This window comes from Euphorbia lathyris, chromosome 7 (assembly GCF_963576675.1).
Source record: "Euphorbia lathyris chromosome 7, ddEupLath1.1, whole genome shotgun sequence".
NCBI classification, from domain to species: domain Eukaryota; kingdom Viridiplantae; phylum Streptophyta; class Magnoliopsida; order Malpighiales; family Euphorbiaceae; genus Euphorbia; species Euphorbia lathyris.
In genome coordinates, this window is record NC_088916.1 from 79,469,115 (window position 1) to 79,488,982 (window position 19,868).

General features: G+C 34.0%; 1 protein-coding gene across 1 annotated transcript; it reads right to left on the reverse strand.

Moving 5' to 3' along the window:
- Positions 1 to 3,767: 3,767 nt before the first annotated feature.
- LOC136235925 (uncharacterized) lies at positions 3,768 to 10,802 on the reverse strand. The gene is made up of 8 exons (XM_066026011.1): positions 10,568 to 10,802; positions 7,147 to 10,353; positions 6,899 to 7,057; positions 6,600 to 6,779; positions 6,208 to 6,402; positions 5,579 to 5,677; positions 4,905 to 5,495; positions 3,768 to 4,375 (listed from the first exon to the last, which is right to left on the reverse strand). The coding sequence occupies exons 2-8, from the start codon at positions 10,303 to 10,305 to the stop codon at positions 4,025 to 4,027; spliced, it is 4,734 nt and encodes a 1,577-aa protein (XP_065882083.1). The 5' UTR covers positions 10,306 to 10,353; positions 10,568 to 10,802; the 3' UTR covers positions 3,768 to 4,024.
- Between the last annotated feature and the right edge of the window lie 9,066 nt (positions 10,803 to 19,868).

The following is a 19,868-nucleotide window of genomic DNA, read 5'->3' on the forward strand; positions in this document are numbered from 1 at the left end:
GGGCTTGAAATTGACACTACCAACTGTCATATCTGTTTTCGACCTTCAGAGGTCCCTCAATTTTTTTTTTTTTATATTGATATATTTATAATATTGAGATAAGGTGTAAAAATACTTTTAACATTAATAGTAATAAGCAATTTAACTATTAACGTCTAAAATTGAACAATTTTAACTTTGATCGTTGGCTTTCAAGAACAAATTTACCCCTAATGTTGACATGTTGGGTCAATTTTAGAAATATTCCATCAAACTGTCTTCTCTGTCATTATCTTGTCATTTACAATATCGTTTTATTGCTAATTAATAACCTATCACAAACATATGAATAAACATAGAAAAAATTATGATGCGTTTTGTACGAGTTGGAAAATACCAATCTCCAATTCTATTATTAAATCACAAAATTTGAAAGTTAATTTTTTTAAACTAACTGATATGCAACTGGTGCAAAATAATTAATAAAATATCTGTATTTTATAATTATGTATGAAATTGACCCACCTTGCTAAATTTAAGGGTAAAATTACTCATAGCTACTAATATTAAAAGTAAAATTGTATTATTTTAAAGGTTAGGGATAAAATCGTTTTTGACTATCAACGTTATTATGAGTATTTCCGCCTTATCTCTATAGTATTTTATTTTTAACATTTTAATTTTTTTTGAATTAGTTTAAGATAAATATTTTATTGTAAGAGGTTATATGTTGAAATTAAAATTTATTTGATTTTTTAAAAATAACCATGTAAAAGATTCTGAATAAATTTTAATTTATAAAAAGTATAAAAAAAATTATATCTAAAAATAAAAGATAAAAATGTGTAGTTTTTAAAAAATTAAGGGTTAAGGTGCAAAAATATCTCTAACGTTTTAGGCCAGGAGCAATTTTACCCTTAATGTCTAAAATGGTGCAACTTTACCCCTAACGTTGGAAGGCAAGAGCAATTTTACCCCTAACGTTGATAAATTGGGTCAATTTGAGACACTATTATAAAACACAGATATTTTTGTTCCTTATTTTGCACCAATTACATAACAATTCGTTCTAAAAAAAGATTTCATGTTTTTTATAATTTGATAATAGAATTGGAGATTAATATTTATAAATTCAGTGAATTTTTTGAATTTTTTTTTGTCTAATTCGTACAAAAAGACATTATATTTTTTGCACATCCCAACATATGTTTGTGATTTGTTACTGATAAAATGACGCACGTGTGAAGTGTAGATGATAAAATTCATGACCGAGAAGACAGTTTGATGAATTATTGCTCAAATTGATCCAATTTATCAATATTAGGGGTAAAATTGTTATTGGCTTCTAACGTTGGAGTAAAATTGCACCGTTTTAGACGTTAGGGGTAAAATTGCTCATGACCCAAAACGTTAGAGGTATTTTTATACCTTAACCCAAAAATTAATGTTGGATTTATAAAATATTTTAAAGAACGGAAATCAAATTATAAAATTTTGGATAGCACCCTAATTAGGGGTTTTTTTGAAAGAAAATTTGTCAATTGGGCAATTGGGTTGGGAAGGGCAGCTGTATCCCCTCCATAACCAGAACATAAATCACAGTATTCACGCTTTAACAACAATCTATACTCTACTCTACCTCGTTCTTCGCATGTCACTTGTAGAAAGTAATTTAAAAAAAAAAATATAGTTCGTTTTAGTTTTCCAAACATTTTTTATTTAGTTTTTCGGTTACTTAAATTTTTATATTGGTTTTCAATATATCTATTTGTTTTTTTAACATTAGAAGGTTTATTCCACGTAATTACATGAAAGATTTTTTTTAAGTTAACAAATGTAAATTCATTAATTTGACTCTATATTAATTGTATTTTTTTTAATTTGTATAACAATGGCTTTGATAAAAGAGTGCCATCAATTGGAGTGATGACGAGTGTTTGAAATTTTCAAGTAATGCAAATCTTCAAATATTCTCAAGTGATTCCACTATTGCAACACAAATAAAGAGTAACATACATCTATGTAGACCTGTCAATTATCGTGTTTCGTGTCAAAATCGTGTTATCTCATATTTATGTTCCATATGGTTTTATATGTTATAAATGCTAGAAAAATGATTTTCGTGTCAATCACGTCATGTCAGTCGGGTTAGTTCTGTAATCGTGTTTTCGTGTCAGAAATTGCCTCCTCTACATCTATGGCTCCTGAATTACAACAATAATAGTATAGCCAGGTTAAACTATGTAGGATATAAAATTTTGTTACTTGATTCATATGATATTATTTGATAACATTTGGCTCTTGAGGTATTCACGTAGTGACGTAGGTAACATTTAATCCAATTTAGATTGAAAATTTAATGATTTATTAATTTTTGTCACATTGTGCTTTAGTGTTGCGTTCACATGGACCCTGATGACCACGTAAATTTGGTCATTCACCGTTCGATCTAGGCTGATTAAAATCTTAAGGTGGGGATTCAAAGTATTTAATCAGTGTAGATCGAACGGCAAATGACCAAATTTTGTAGTCATCTAGGTCCATGTTAACGCAACTGCTGCAGTGTATATGTGACAGGTACACGTAACAAATGTTTTATTTTATTTTTATTATTATTATTTTTTTTGCATATAGACTTAATTATGAAACAAAAATTGTATCATATGACAAAAAAATTTAATAAATTGATTAGTTTCCATGTTAAATATCACCTATAGAAATACTCTAAGAAACAAATGTTCAAATGTCATAAAATACTTTAAGAAGCAAATGTTCAAATGTCATCAATTAATATCAGAGCCGAATGATAAAATTTTAAATACCACTGCCAAATACGAGTTTAATCCAATTTTGAAACAGAAGCAATCTACATGTAGTGTATTTGCAGGGTAACTAAACTATAGGCAAGTACTATAACATTATGTCTAAACTTCTTTTTGTGATATATGAATCCAACTTTAAATTTACTTTTAAAGTTAAAGTCTAAAAAATCAATAAAAATAAGAGTGACCATAATTAAATTACGGTGGCATGAATAAAGAAAGATTCAATTATGTAAAACTTGTTGATTTTTTAATCCCATTATTAGATCGTTCTTCATTCAATTATATAGAACTCCGATTCGTATTTTTTATTTCTTAGTTCAACATCCCTCTTGCTGCTTTTTTGGAGAGAGATAGTATTTCACCAATCGAGACACATGGGATTTTTGTTGATTTGTTAATAAAGACATATTTAGCCTCAGTGGCACTTAAAATCTTGTTATTTACCGTGTGGTATCATTGGATAATATTTGCTCCCGAAATATTGTGATATGTGACATTTATGATTTGTTAATTCTTTTTGACACATGACACAACTTTTGACACATAACATCTAAATATAACAATTTTTTTAATTTTTTTTCTATATAGACTCAATACGTAGATAAATAAGAAAAAATTCCAATTTCTTATTTATCCACATATTAAATCTATATGGAAAAAAAATAAATCAATTGCAACATGTATATATCACGTGCCAAAAAGTGTGCAATATGTCAAAAAAAAAAAATCGGTTAATTTTCAATCTAAAATAGGTTAAATGTCACCCATAACAATAGGTCAAAAGCAAATGTTACCAAATGATATCATAGGAGCCGAATGACAAAATTTTGAATACCACGGGTTTAATCCTTCAAAATTCAAATACCTTAGAATACACAGACACCAGTGAGAGATCAACTAGGAAATAAATATTTTACTTATGGCATAAAATAATTATATGTATACATATCACAACCAAACCAATACCATAAATATCATTACTTATTGATTTATATCATATCAAAAGCAGTGCTGGAAACAAATTTAGCAATTGAATATTATACTAGAAATCAACCTATAGTAATAAAAAAAAGCCACTTCTTCCGGTTTAATTAGAAGCAAACAAACACTATCAAGAGTGAAAAGAAAAAAAAAGAATCGCCTACTGGGAAATATCCCGCCAATAACTCTATAGATTATATCTACTTCATAAGCAAGCAAGCAAGCAAGCACCAGTGTCTTTAGAAACCAAACCTTTGCAGGCCGAAGCCGAAGCTGTAGCCGAAACCGCTGTTCCCGACCAAGAACAAGGACAGAAGTACCAGAACAGCAACGAGGGCCCACATCCATGTCTGCATTCTTCGCTTACTCCGGTTGCGAAGTGGCAGAGGAGGTATAGATTTTGACTTTGTCTGCTTTGTGAATTGTAATGGTTTCTGAGACCTCTTTGTTTGAGCCACCATTGGTTTCTCGGATACCTTTGTTTCGTGTTGGATTTCAGAACTTGGAGCAGATTCTTCTTCCTCTTTGAGGACATTCACTTCTTCCACTGCCTTTCTTTTCTCCTTCTTTTTTGCTCTCTTCTCCCTCTCCTGAGTTAACAATAATTCATATAAGGTAACGGATACCGAAAAATGATATAGACAACCGAAACGCGGGGATAACATGTAAAAAGTACTTGAAATTATAAGCCTAGATCTAACGGTGAATGACCAAATTCACTTGGTCATTGAGGTGCATGTGAACGTTCCTGTTACATACAAGTCACATAACAGAGACAAAGAAGAGAATTTTTTCATTTTGATAGCTTGTAGGAAATGATCCAGAATAGATTACGGATTTACTGAACATGTGATTAACGTTGATCGACTTGAAAACACGTTACACCCTAGGAAACGCGTTTCCAAATGGACGAGCTGCCAACTTTTTTAAATTACGGAAACATCACCCGAAACATTTGTACAAGTTTCCTGAGAGTTTTAGTTTCCAAAACGTTGAATTATAGATTCACATAATAAAGTGATGGCAAACAAAAGAGATATAAGTATAACAGCTAAATTATGAAATTTGAATGACCATCATGCGGGATATAGACTGCGAATATTATGATGGTTGATTTACCTTCTCTTTCTGCTCAGCTTCCTTCTGTGCTCTTAGCGCAGCCCGGGCTTGGGCTTTATCGGCATTTCGTTTCTTCCTCTCCATTGCCTCCTTAGCTTTTGCTTTCTCCTCCATACGTCGTTGTTCTCTCAACATTGCTGCTTCCTGTTCTTTTCTCAATTCCTCAGCCTTCCTGATTAACTCTGCTTCCTCTTTTGTTGGCTTATTCTCATCCTCTTGTTGAGGTGCCTCTTCAATCTCATTTCTCTGAGAAACAACCGCAGAGACATTCCCTGAAGGAGCAGGTTTTGCAGGTTTTTTAGATTCAGCAGTTGGTTTAATTTGGTCCCCAGACTTTTCTGGGGATTTATGATCTTTTTCTGTCTTTGCAGGTGCAACTTTATTTTCTTCTTCAAGAGTGGAAATGGAAGTTATAGTGTTTTCCTTGACCGCTCTTTCATTCACATATGGAATCACAAGTGGCTCCTCATCAGGGCCAAGTGATCGACCATCTAATGTCCGCAATCTTCTCAATGTGCTCCTTATGTTGCATCTATAATAATCTTTGCGGAACTCATCATTGCTGTTCCATAATTCCATAACTTTCTCCACCTAAATCATGATACAAGTAGAGAAAATCAGGGATGGCTTGCGAATTGCTAGAGTTGGACAACAAAAGCACAACATTAGCTTACCTGGTTAATACAATGAGATTGGAGCTCATCTTTATCTCCCTTGGATGCTAAATCATAAGCTGCCTTTGCATCATCCTTGTACTTCCAGAAGTACTTGTTCTGAAAGATACAAATGGAACAAATTGGTGTTAATCTCCATCCCGCAATCTTATACCCCATATTTCAAATTATAACCTTTATTATGAAACTATATCATGTCCAAAACAAGAAGTTCGATCCTCAAGGTTATCTTTTTTATTAAACCTAAAACAGCATAGAAAGTTGCAAATTATTGTGTATGAAAAGAATTCTGACCTATTAAATCTGTAAATGAAAAAGACATCATATCTTGACAGAAATTATGAGGTCTATTATCATGGGCAATCCTATCTTTGTAAATATATAAACAGTTCTTTCCCATCAGGGTAAGGATTAGACAACCTTAAATAATTGGAGAGATATAATGTTGCAAATCACATGGGTTTAAAGTATTTATTACACATTTTTAGGGGTATTTACGACTACCTCAGCCATGCAAAACGCCCCCATAGCCCTTGCTATAACTTAGCATATTTCTCAAGTTAAATGCTTAATTCACAAGCCTAATGTCAAATACATAAGAGTGTTCATTGTTGAGCAAAATAACATACCTTATCATATGATTGCTTCCTCAAACTCTGCAGATCTGCATATGCCTTTTGCCGTACATCATCCGCAGCCCTAAACTGCATTGTCAAGTTATTTAGCTTAGCTTTCTCATCTTGAAATTTCTTATTAGCAATCTTGGTTGCTCCTTCCGCTTTGAAAACATTTTCTCGTAGTTGATCTGCTTCTTTCCTCAAAACCTGAAATACCAATTAAAATATCAAACTCAATAACTCATCATACCATCGAGCAAAGAAAATAGCTACTTAAAGTCTACATATATAGTACAAACAATGGTTGTTGATAGAATGTAAACTATTTTTTAACACAGAATGTCAAAGAGACCCGCAGATGATAATAAGTTGAACTTAAGTGAGAAGCAACAAGGAAAAGATACCTTCATTCGCTCTTCGACTTCTTCTTTCTGATTTAAGGCCTCTTGAACACCCTCCTGTTTACCCAAACTAGAAGATAACTGCTCTCGAGTTTGTTTCAATTGCTGGATTGCACGGATATAATTCTTTTCTTCTTTCAAGGCCAGGGTTTCATGTTGTAGCATGTGTTCCATATTACGTATCTGCTTGCCATAGGTAGATTGAATGTAAACAGGTGGTAGAAAAAAGATCACGCACAAATCCAAAAGCATATAATCAGGCAAAAAAGAAAACAATTTACTGAAAAACAAGGAAAGCAAACCTTGCTATTAATCTCCTCCACATCCCTGGCACTCTTCACTTTGTTAATCACCAATAGAACAGAGTCCATTTCCCTGCGTTTGGCCTTAAGCAAATCACGAGCTGCTGTTTCTTCTGATATGGCATCATCAAGACAGGCGCCAAACTCATTACAGCACGCCTGACAGAAGCATTTCACCAATCATATAACAAGATGCAAAAACGGAACATTGAGAAACATTAACAAGATTATTTTGGCTAAGATCTTACCCTCTGCTTTTGCATTTCAGCTCGAATAGCATCTCGACTTTTAGTCTTCTCGTCCACTTGATTCTGTGCATGTTTGATCTGCTCTCTCAAATTTTCACCATTATCATATCTAGGAATTCTGATCATGTAATAGAATCGCCTTTTCTCCCCCTCAGCCACGAGGTTCTGTCCATCAATACCTTCTGGGGAAGATGATGAGGCTTCTCCCTGGTTGTCCACCTTGGCATCAACAATTGCTTCAGGTGTTTTTTCATCACCATCAACACTATTTCCTTTGTTTTCGACTTGTACATCATTATGAATACAATTTTGGGATCCTCCATCCGAATGAACAGAGACATCCAAAACCTCAGATTCTGATGCAGGAACATCACCATGAGGAAGTTTTGCCAAAACCGTTGATGAATTTTCAGCTTCTGAATCTGCTGTCACATCAATTGGGTTTTCAACTGACACAGATTCAGATGCAGGACAACCATCATGAGGAACTTCTCTGGGAACCACTAATGGTTCTTCAACTTCTGACTCTGCTTTCACATCAACTGGATTCTCAACCAACTCAAATTCAGATGCAGGACAATCATCATGAGGAACTTCTCTTGGAAGCATGAAAGAAATTTCAACTTTGGACTCTGCTTTCACATCAACTGCATTCTCAACCGAATCATCTGCACAGGCTTCTTTATCTGGATCCTCAGCTGAATCAGGAACCTCTCTAAAATTATTAGCAGCCGTCGCTGAAACTTCAGATTCTATATTCACCACATCACTTGAGAGAGCAGGAACTGCATCAGATTTAATGGCAACAATATCAGCCTCAGTTTCTGGTGTTGCAGTGTTACCTTGGGGACTTGGAATTTCTTTCATTACAAGAGGATGGCTTTCTGGATCAATCAGAACTTCTCTGTCACTATGAAAATGAGGACCAACACTATCACTGCCATATGCTTTTAATTTCGCATCTACAGTTTCTGTTTTTGTTCCATATATTTCACTGTCATGGATAGGATGAGAGTGGCCATTGTCGACAACTGGTTCTGAAGTTGTATCACTAGGACGGGGGTGGCCATTGTCGACAACTGATTCTGAAGCTGTATCACTAGGATGGCCATTGTCGACAACTGGTTCTGAAGTTGTATCACTAGGACAAGGGTGGCCATTGTCCACAATTGGTTCTGAAGCTGTATCACTAGGACAAGGGTGGCCATTGTCGACAACTGATTCTGAAGCTGTATCACTAGGATGGCCATTGTCGACAACTGGTTCTGAAGTTGTATCACTAGGACAAGGGTGGCCATTGTCGACAACTGGTTCTGAAGTTGTATCACTAGGACAAGGGTGGCCATTGTCGACAACTGGTTCTGAAGCTGTATCACTAGGACAAGGGTGTCCATTGTAGACAACTGGTTTTGAAGTTGTATCACTAGGACAAAGGTGGCCATTGTCAACTTCCAAAGCTGTATCCCTGACTGGATCAACTGGATTGCTTTCATTATTTACAATGGCTATATCGTCGCTAGAAACAGCTTCGTAAACTTCAGAAGACCTATCTTTTTCAGGTGAAGTTTGACTGGCATGAGAAAAATCCGTGTTTGAATCACATTCTTCAGCATGATCAATTGGCAAGGATTCTCCATTTTGATAAGTAACATGACCATTAATAGTTTCTGATTCTAACTGTCTAACAGGCATGTTGAACTCACTTTTTGAATCCCTAATTGAATCATCATCACTTGCAGCAGGAATGCTCATGCCAATTTCAGCATCCGAAGAAGTTAAATTTCCACTCCTAAGCTCCTCAGAGCCACCATTTTGCATCGTTGTAGTTTGAGAAGCACCAGCAATGCCATTAAGGATACTCGTTTCTGCAAGACTATCTTCAGCACAACCATCAGACACTCCATTGACATATTCACTCGACAAAGTGGCATCAATGATTTCAGCTCTTTCCAAGTTTACACCAGCTTCCACTAGACATGAAGTTTCTTCTGTATTCAGCTCCACCTCAGATGCCTCTTGGGGACCTTCAGAAACATTGGTGGTAACTCCCACTGATTCGCTCCCATGATTCAAGTCCACATCATTATCATCTTGAACGCCCACAGGAATTGTAGGGGAAGAATCTTGATTTTCTTCTATACTTGAGACCAAATCCAGTTTTCTACCAACTTCAACCACGCCCTCAGTGTTACCAGACTGGTTTAGCTCTGATTCCGCAACGTCCATGGTGCTTGAGACCTCAACTTTTCCAGACCGATTCTGCTCTGTATCATCAATATAGTTACTGCTGATGACCTCAGCCTCACCAGACTTACTCTGTTCTGATTCAGCAATATTGTTACTGCTGATGACCTCAGCTAAACCAGACTGACTCCCTTCTGATTCAGCTATATAAATACTGCTGATGACCTCAGCTTCACTAGACAGACACTCTTCTGATTCAGCAATATTCTTATCGCTTTCTACTTCAATTTTATCAGAGTGATTTGACTCTGATTCAGCAATATCAGCATTGTTAGTGACTTGAGATTCCTCAGGAGTTGACCCGATAATGTCATCCTCCTCAGCCTTCTCATCACCAACACTTACCAGTAACGATTTATTTTCACTATCAGGCTCCACATCATTAATTTGTAATTCCTCACTCCGTTCTACTTCTCTACTTAAATCTACCCCATCTTGTTCTGCTTCAACTACCCCATGGCAACCATTTGGAACTTCAACAGCACCATCTATTCCTTCTTTCTCACCATTTAAGGGGAGCTCATTCTTCACGGGAGAACCACCACCCCCCTGCATTAAAGAACTTCCAACATCTCCATCCCGATGATCAACCACCAGTTTCGCAGCGTCATTATCAACTTCCACATCACCAGAACCCACCTTAACAACCGGTTCAGATTTTCCATTGAGATTAGAAGCATCAGCAGCAGGCTCATCAGCAACGACATCGTTTCCAGCTACAAATATATAAGAGGCATCGGGATCATCCTCCGCATTCCCTTTCCCATTCCCAGTCTCACTCCCGTTCCTATACCCATTGCAATCCGCAACAGTTGTCGGCAGACTCGCATCTCCATTCATATCCAAACCACACCTGTCCTCCGTGTCACTCGTTGAAACGTTGACATTAACATTGGCATTGACATCTGCCGTCATCGCACCGCAGATATATATAATATATCTATCAAACTCTACCTCCCTCAACTACAGGATCACACAACACAACCGACACAAAAAAAAAAAAAAAATAATCAAACAATCGAAACACAACAAAATCCAAAAACACACATGTAATTGAGATCAATAGGCACAACAAGTGAATGAGTCAATGAGCTAGAACAGTAAATAAAAAAATACGAATAAGCAAGCAAGCAGCAACGGAATCTAGATCTTGGAGAAGTCGGTGAGATATGCTTACCTGAACCGAAGAAGCAGGTCCAGATCAGAGGCCGAGAATGCGACGGAATGAGATTAACAGAAACAACACCAATGCGGGTGAATTTGGATGCAGCGATCTTAGGGTTTTGAGTATGGAGATGAGAGAATTATGGGAGAGCGATTGAGAAAGAGGAGGAGGAGGAGGAAGAAGAGCTTATAAAAAAAAATACTAGAAGAAGGAAGAAACTCTGTTTCTGATTTGAACTCGGAAAACAACCCTTAATTTTTTAAAATAAAAATAATATCGTTCTTCTAATTAAGGATGAACCAATTAAAACAAGTTATTTACTGCTGTTAATTAAAAAAGGTAATTGATAACTTGTTTTATCTAATCAGGTAATTATTTTTTTTTAAAAAGGAAAAAGATCAAATAATGATTTGGATATCAATTTTTGAAAATAGTTACTACATTTTGATACAAACTCTAATCTTATCACAAACCGGATACCCGCCACCAAAACTGGAATGACATAATCGCTTATGTCATAATTTCTTTTTCTTAATCTTAAATACATCATGATTTTTTTTAATATATATATATGTATAGATTAAATATATTAGGAGCGTCGTAAAATTATAAAGTAATACGATTAATTCCATAAGTTCATATCAATTAAAGTTGGTTTGAGTGGTTAAAGCAAATCGATTAAGTTGGAGATCTCGAGTTGAAGTCGTAGTGTACGCAGAAACCTTAATTGAGAGATGATTCATCTAAAGGGTGAATGACGAGTCGAAATTGGACAAAGTGAAATGCATATCACTTTAAACAAATTCGGAAAAACAATAGATCATTAAAAATAAGTTCATTGACCAATAGTTCCTCTTCGAATAAAAAAGAGGATTGAGACGAGAGACTACGAACGAAGTGACAAACCCTTTTAGAGATAGGGGTGGCTTTCTTGTGGTAGTAATTGCGAACATCTTCACTGAGATCACTTTAAACAAATTAAAGTAGCTAATAAATCATTTTGCATAAATTTAAGGTTTAATGAAACATTCTGTAAGTTAGGGAGACAATGAGCTTTTTGGACCAAGTTCAGAAACTCCTTGTATATTAAACTTCTTATACTACGTTGATCAATGGGTAGGAAATACCAACATGTCTATTTCGCTTCAGCTACCATTACAGAATAGCAACGAAAATAACAAGATTAAAAGGCGCTTTCAATTCTCTTTTTTCTGTGTAGCGAAAGAAGTGTTGAAGGAAGTTGTTTAGTTCAAGTTGGATAAAACAAATTCAGTTACTAATAGATTGTTACTAAAAAGCAAATTGAAAGAACTTTCGTCTACAACAAGGTAATTTATTACACCTTATCTCAATGAAGTTTTTGAAATCTTTATTTTAGATGGATGATAAAAATTTAGTTGTAATTTTTACGTATCAAATTCATACAAAAACTCTTAAGTTTACCAAAAAAACAAAATTTTATTTGAATCAATTATTTATTAATTGCATTAGTTTTTACTAATTCTTGAGATCGATTTATATACAACTCAAAATATAGCGAGTGCATGTTTAACTTGTGTTGTCAAGTTAGCAATTATATTAATTACATTTTCTTCCAAAATCAACTAACTATAAAAACCTTCAACTGCTACCTAACTGATTTTCATCTCATCGCAATAACCATTCTCATTCGTCCTTGCAAATGTGACAAATTCATCTTGTAACTTCAACATTCTCTCCCTAAGATGAAGCTAGTGAATCGAAGCTCATTCGCATCAATGTTGGAGCCATATATATATGAACTAAGAGGCTTAGTAATTTGTCTACGATTTGAACTTCTATCGACACATAAGTATAAATAAAACATGTTGCATTATGCTATCAGATGATAGGACAATTTATATCAACATGCTTAATATTTTCATGAAAACACGGTCTTTAGCAATTGCAATTGTTGACCGACTGACATTATATAATGGAATGTGGAAAGAGGGATGAACTCCAAAATCATCCAAAATATAATGAATCCATTTTAACTCACAAGATATGACTTTCATATTTTGATATTTTACCTTGGTAGATGAACAACTAGTCGTTGTTCACTTTTTAGCCTTCTATTAAATAAGAAATTGACCAACCATTATGCAAAAACAGTTAACGGTCTCTTTGTAATCTTACATTTTTTCAATTTGCATCACAAAAAGGTACAAGTTTTGTCCAATCCGAACCACTTAGATACAACAATCCATATGTAATTGTTTGTTCTAGGTACATTAAAACATGTAATACAACCTGTAAATGGTGCTGACAATGATGCTGGATATATTGACTTAAATAATTTGTAGCATATGATATGTATGGAATAAAGAATGCCAAATAAATTAGTAACTCAACTAATCTTCGATAAACAGATGGATCATTGAATGTAGTGTCCTTTTAGGACAATGTAGTAGAATCAACCAACATAAGAGTAGATGCTACATTAGCTTATTATAACCCTACATCAATAATCAAACATCTGATATAATTTGTTCATGTCAAGAAAATATCATTTTCTGATTGAGCCATCTCAATTCCTAAGAGATATTTTGTTGTTGGCATATCCTTTATAGTGAAAAGTGTATTCAAGTCCTTTCCTTTTTATATTTTTTTTACTTCTTACTTTTTAATCTTTTTGTTTTTTTTCACTCACCCATTCATAGGACTGGTTAATGGAGAATCGAGATGAAAAAAGTCTCACAAAGTTGCTTAAAGCTGATCTGAACATCTGATTATTGGGCTTGCCTTCCATTAGAGTTGGAACTGGTGAATTAATTGGAGTAGAGATACCAAGGATGATTGTATCCTTTGGGGCAGCCCATATCAATGGATTAGTCATTGTCTTCTTTCTGGATTCTTCCCCTTGCGCTGCTTTGAAAGGAATTGCAACTTCTAAGGCGCCTAACATGGGAAGGTAAAGCCCATGTCGAATTTTGACTATGTACATCATCTTCCTCTTCTTGTCCCTTTTGATTGTTTTTACATAGATACATTTGAGATGTAGTATTCTCTCAGAGGCTATTCTCACTCTTACCATCGAAGGCACTGCTTACAGGGACACCAATCATACCTGCACTTTCATGTTAGTGTAAACACAAGTATGTTATATGATGATTTAAATGCAAACATGTAGGGCAAACAAAATGGTTTTCATTACAAGCTTTTAGTTTGCACAAGAAACGACAAAACACATCAACATTGGCACCTAAGATCTTGCAGTTTGATGGCGTAATCTTCAATCTTCTATATAAGAGTGATGATAAGAAAACTATACTAGTTATATCAAGTTATTTTATGGTTTTTCTAAGACAATGGGATGTTGTTTAGGGCATATTTCCCTTCTTCTTTTTTACTATTTTGCAGGTTGTTCACCAAACAGTCTGCCTATACCCATTTTAGCTATTCTCATCAGAAAATGAGGAAAATTGAAATAGAGTCATGGAATGAAAACATTAACTGACTGGTGCATTAAAATGATCTAAAGACCTTTGAAATTAATCCAAAACGGAAAGTATATGCAACCTCCAAATGTATATTTTATTCATCTTATCCCAATTCATCTTCTCTCATTGATAGCTTTGGAAGTGGAAGATAACATTACACCTGCTTCAGTACTTGAGTGAAGGATCCACTTACTCTAAGCTTAATAAAATAATGATAGCTTTTGTGATCTAATTGGTTGAACCAAACAGTGCTACATACAGTTCGCAAAATGTATACATGTGAAAGGAAGCTACTTATTCAGAAGTAGTTTTGGGTAATTAGATTCAGTTGACTTCATGTAAGTTGTAATATTTTATTAGTTTTTTTTACTTCCCAGTGCCTATGTAAAGGCAACTTCGGCTTGTAACTAATCATCATTTATTTGATCATTTATTTTCTTCAATTATTTCCTATTTATCTTCTTTCTTCATTTATTTTTAGTAACTTATATATATGGCTTCTTCCTCCATGATAGTAGTTTCTACCTTGACCATGGAGTAGTAGTTTATCTCAGGCAAACCATCCAATATGTCATTCTGCTTGTCCTTAAATGCATAATAATTAGTTAATGAGAAACTTAATTTATGAAACTGGCTGGTTCATATCAAAACTAATTAATTGCAAAGAGACTTGGATTAAGAAGTATGAAAACCCATTAATTACATTTATGCTATGATTGGAGACATGAATGGCCAAATTGCTAAAGGTGATTCTTAGGATTTATTTCCTTGTTCTTAATCTTGATCATGGGGTAATGCAAGGATACTTGGTTGGTAAGTGATTCATGGATCATGGGAAGACAAGAGACTTGACTCAGGTGAATTTTATATAAAGATACTTTAGATATTTACAAGTTATGCATGTGAATAAGTGAATGACTCAGAACTACTTGTTCTAGCTGTGTTTTGCTTGTTCCATATGTATATCTAGTTAATTCTTGATTATCTCATCAAACTGTTCCCCTTTATTTTAATTTACTTGATAACCTGCCTTAAAAAGGGTATATCTATTCAACCATCAAAAGTCGTTTTTAAAACCCTTAGAACTGACTATTCGACCCAAAAAGTGTGATATTGTTGAATCAATCCCTATTGAGACGATAATCTACTTACTTTTTATTACTTGTACCCAGTGCACTTGCTAGTATTTGTTAATCTAATACGACTATATAAATACTAGAAGGGTGAATAATGTTTATTACCCTTTGAAAAGTTATCCTTCAACTTAAACAATATATGCTCAATATAGTTAATATGCACATTTGATATATTTGCGGAATTATAAGATTGTGCAAATTAATATATTTAGTGAAAGATGTATAATTCTGTCTTTTAAGATGTTTGAGCAAATATATAAATGATCATAATGGAATATTTACGGATAAATAAATAGAGAAAAAGAAGTTTAGACTCGTGACGATTTATACAAGTTCGGCAACTAAGGCCTACTATTCTCCCCAAGAACACCTCTCAAGATTTTCTATTGTGATTCTTTTGTCAGGCAATAATCAAGGTTGTGGAGCTTTTACAACCTAAAAGCTATCCAAGTAAATAGCTTCCCGAGATTCACTTCTCTCAAATTTACTGAGTGTTTGAGAAACTCATCCCTCAATTTTAACAAGCTCCATTGAAAAACTTACAACCTTAAGCTTACGAATGCCTAAGAACCACTTTTTTAGAGGATCTAGTAAGAACCAAAGACTCAAGCTACACATTTGATCTTTTTACAAATTATTGAAGGATATTTAAATTCCAATCACTCTCTTCTTTTAAGCTCACTAGGAAGGAAAAAAATATTACAATAATACACTATAAATTTCACATTATGTAGTATTCTTTTCTTCTTAACTCTTTGCAATTTTTTACTTGAGCAAATGAGTGTAATGACTTTGCTATTTATAGGAAAAATGAGTGATGTATCCGTTGAAAAAGAAGATGGGCCTTTTTGCATCTTTTTCAATTTAGCCTTGATGGATAACTTGACTTTTGGTCCCTATTTATCACACTTTCAAACTTTGTTCTAGATCTCCATCTTCAAATTACTCTTCATTTTACCAAATAAATATTACCCTTTGGATGGAGTAACTTGAACATTAGCCTTGATATTTAGCTTGTAAGTTAACTTGACCTTTCAAGTTTTGGAAAGGTTTAACTTAAATATAAACTTGAATGTTAGCTTCCATATCCAACTTTAAATCTGAACAAGTAAAGGATGAATTTGATTTTAAATTAAAAGTTTAATATTTACTCAAGGCCAGGGGTGGAGCCAGGGGGCAGGGAGGGTCAGCCGACCCTCCGGCCCCGCTAGAAACCCCCTGGGAGGAGGTTTTAACTCTAGCTCCTCCAGGGAGCCGCCATGGCTGGAGCCCCTCCAGCCATGGCGACCGAAGAAGAAGAACACTAGGTCTTCTTCTTCGCGTGCTGAATCAGAAGATGGAAATGGAATTTTCGCCCTTTCCATCTTCAGAATTGAAAAAGAGAAGCACAACTCTCTTTTTCTTTTGCACATTAGAGAAAGAAAAAGAGAGCTGCAAAAGAGAGAAGGCAAATATTTGGGGAAAATTTTCCAAATCACACAACTTCTTATTTCAATTGCCCAATTGTTTTATCTTCTCACTCAATTCAACATCCAACTTTCAAGTAAGTTTTTTATTTTCATTCTTTATTTTATTTCTAGGTTTAGGTTTATGATTTCTAAATTAGGGATTAATAATATGTTGTTTACTTGGAGATTCTAATTTAGGGTTTAATTTATGATTTCTAAATTAGGGATTTCTAATTTAGGGTTTAATTTAGAAAATCTAATTTAGGGGATTACTTACTATGTTGGGGATTAATTTAGTTTATTTGTTTTTATTTTATTTAGGAACAAGATGTGTAGATTTTTTAAAATGATGACAATGGCCATCAAATAGTGAGAAGAGACAATGTGTGGAAATATCATATGACGATATTATTGCTGATCCCGGAAATAGAAAAGAAATTGCTATGTATGACAATACCATTCAATATGAATTAAGACGACATTACTTGTTAAGGTCATATATTTCCTCGAACTAATTTTTCTGGAGTTCAAAAGAGTTTTCAAACAAGTTGGTTTGACATGTTTCCGTGGTTAGAGTATAGTGTATCCAAAGATGTTGCTTTTTGTTTGTATTGCTATCTGTTTGGTAGAGGAAATAGGTCTGGGGGATAAAGCATTTATAGAAATTGGTTTTAAAAATTGGAAGAAAGCTTTAGAAAATTTTAGGGATCATTCAGGTGGTATGTCTAGTCCCCACAAATATGCTACAGACCGGATTTATGGATTTCAAAATCAAAGGCTGGATATTGGTTATATGTTGACAAAGTCAAAGGAAACAAATGAGGTTGCTTATCATACTTGTGTCACATCAGTTGTAAAAAAATTTCGTATACTTTTAAAGAAGGGTTTGTTTTTCATGGGCATAATGAGTCAGAAGAATCAGTGGAACGAGGTAACTTTCTTGAGCTTCTCACATTTTATTGCAATGAATGTGAAGAAGTGAATAAAGTGATGAACTTAAATGCTCAAAAAAAATACTCAAATGACTTCTCATCATATCGAGAAAGACGTAATTAGGGCTTGTGCATCAGAAACGATAAAAGTTATTTTGAATGAGCTTGATGGGAAGTTGTTTTCTTTTTTTATCGATGAGTCTCGTGATAGTTCTGTGAAAGAGCAAATGTTTATTGTTATAAGAGTTGTGAATGTACGTGGTGAGGTTCTTGAATGGTTTATTAGGGTTGTACATGTGAGTGACACTTCCGCACGGTCTTTGAAGAGACATATTAATGCTTTCTTTGCAATGCATCAATTTTCTCTCTATAGACTTAGAGGTTAAGGCTATGATGAAGCTTCTAATATGAGATGCAAGCTTCATGGGCTAAAAACACTAATTTTGAATGAAAATAAGCATGCACATTATGTTCATTGTTTTGCTCACCAACTTCAGTTAGTGGTTGTTGTTGTTGCAGATCATAATAAATTGATATGTGATTTTTTTTACTTATTTGTCTATGATTGTGAACACTGTTGAATCTTCATGTAAAAGGAAAGATGTTTTTCGTGAATCACAACATGATAAAGTAGTGTAGTCTTTAGAAAATGCAAATATTTCTACAGGAAAAGGCAAACATCAAAAACAAGTTTAGCTCAACCAGGAGATACCAGATGGGGTTCTCACTATACCACAGTTTCACATCTTCTTAGTATGTGGAGTTCAGTGATAGAGGTGCTTCATGTTGTATATGTTGATGCCACTAACCATTAGGCTTCAAACAGTGTATATGGTTTGATAAGCAAAATGAAAACTTATGAATTTTGTTTCATTGTTCATTTAATGAAACACATATTAGGAATGACAAATGTGTTATCACTGTCTCTACAAGTGAAGCATCAAAACATTGCTAATGTTGTACAAATGATTAGATTGACGAAACAGAGTTTGGCAACATACAGGGAGAGTGGATGGGAAGAGTTATGCAAAGAAGTCAGTGATTTTTGTTCAGAAAATGAAATTGAAGTGCCCAATATGGAAGATATTATTACAGATTGAGTTAGAAGGCTTCTTGATGGTGTTCCAAGGACTCATCATCATCACTTTTATGTTGAGATTTTTGTCAAGGTACTTTGTTTATTTTTAGTTTTCATATAATGATATAACCAGTATATAAGCAAAATGTTTGACTTTTTTGTATTTGAAAAATGTTAGGTTGTTGATCGTCTTACTATAGAAATTGATAATCGTTTTCCTGAGTCAAATACAGAGTTACTTGTTTGTATGTCATGTCTTGATCCTACAAATGCCACCGACAAGTGCTTCGTCTTGCTAAGTTATATTTAGAAGAGTTTTCTTATTGTGATCTAATTCAGCTTAAAGAGGAACTCAAACTCTTTATTTCTGAAATGAGATCGAATGCAACATTTTCTAGTTTGACAAATATTGGAGTCCTTGCAAAGAAGATGGTTTAAATGCAGTATCACTCTTTATTTCCTTTAACATATCGACTTATTGAGATGATTTTGATCTTACCCGTTGCAACAGTTTCTGTTGAAAGATCTTTCTCTATAATGAAATTAATTTAGACTGATTTGCGCAGCAAGATGGGTGATGACTTTCTAACAGATTGTCTGGTGTGTTACGTAGAGAAAAGAGTTTTTATCAGTGTCGAAAATAAAGCAATTGTGCAGAATTTTCAGAACATAACAACTCGGAGGGGTAAATTGCCACCTGTTAGGTATTAATTTTCTTACTGTAAGTACACATATACTTTTTACTCTTATTTTATGATACAATTTGTCTATTATATTGTTCATTTTATTTTTATGAATACGTTCAAGTAGCATTTAAATTTTTTTTGTCCACGGTCTAACCCCCCTGACCTATAGGTCCTGGCTCTGCCACTGCCCAGGCCCCTCTTAAACATTTTTGAGGCCATGTGTTAGAATATAAAAATTGGGCCCTAAATTTTTAATTATTTTTTTGATATAACTTTAATATTTTCATATAATAATTATATTTCAAAATGATTCCACGTATTGATAATAACATCTCAATACAATTTCAAATCAAAATTATCTACCAAGTATTCAAGTTAATATAAACTTTCTATTTAAAAAGCACTATCTTTCTAACACTTTTGGAAGCAAAATCACCAACAAAATCTACATATTCTATTTTTCTCAAAATATCATTCTCAATTACCATCAACGCTGGTCCATTAAGTATTTTTGTAATATTGTAGATCACAAATAAGATTTCAATAGCTTTAATTTTGAAAAGCTTCTTTTT

Coding starts and splice junctions, on each gene's coding strand:
- LOC136235925 (XM_066026011.1), bottom strand. CDS start 10,305: ATGACGGCAGATGTCAATGCCAATGTTAATGTCAACGTTTCAACGAGT. Junction 6,780..6,898: donor TGGAGGAGATTAATAGCAAG/GTTTGCTTTCCT, acceptor TATGGCAAGCAG/ATACGTAATATGGAACACAT. Junction 6,403..6,599: donor AAGTCGAAGAGCGAATGAAG/GTATCTTTTCCT, acceptor TTGGTATTTCAG/GTTTTGAGGAAAGAAGCAGA.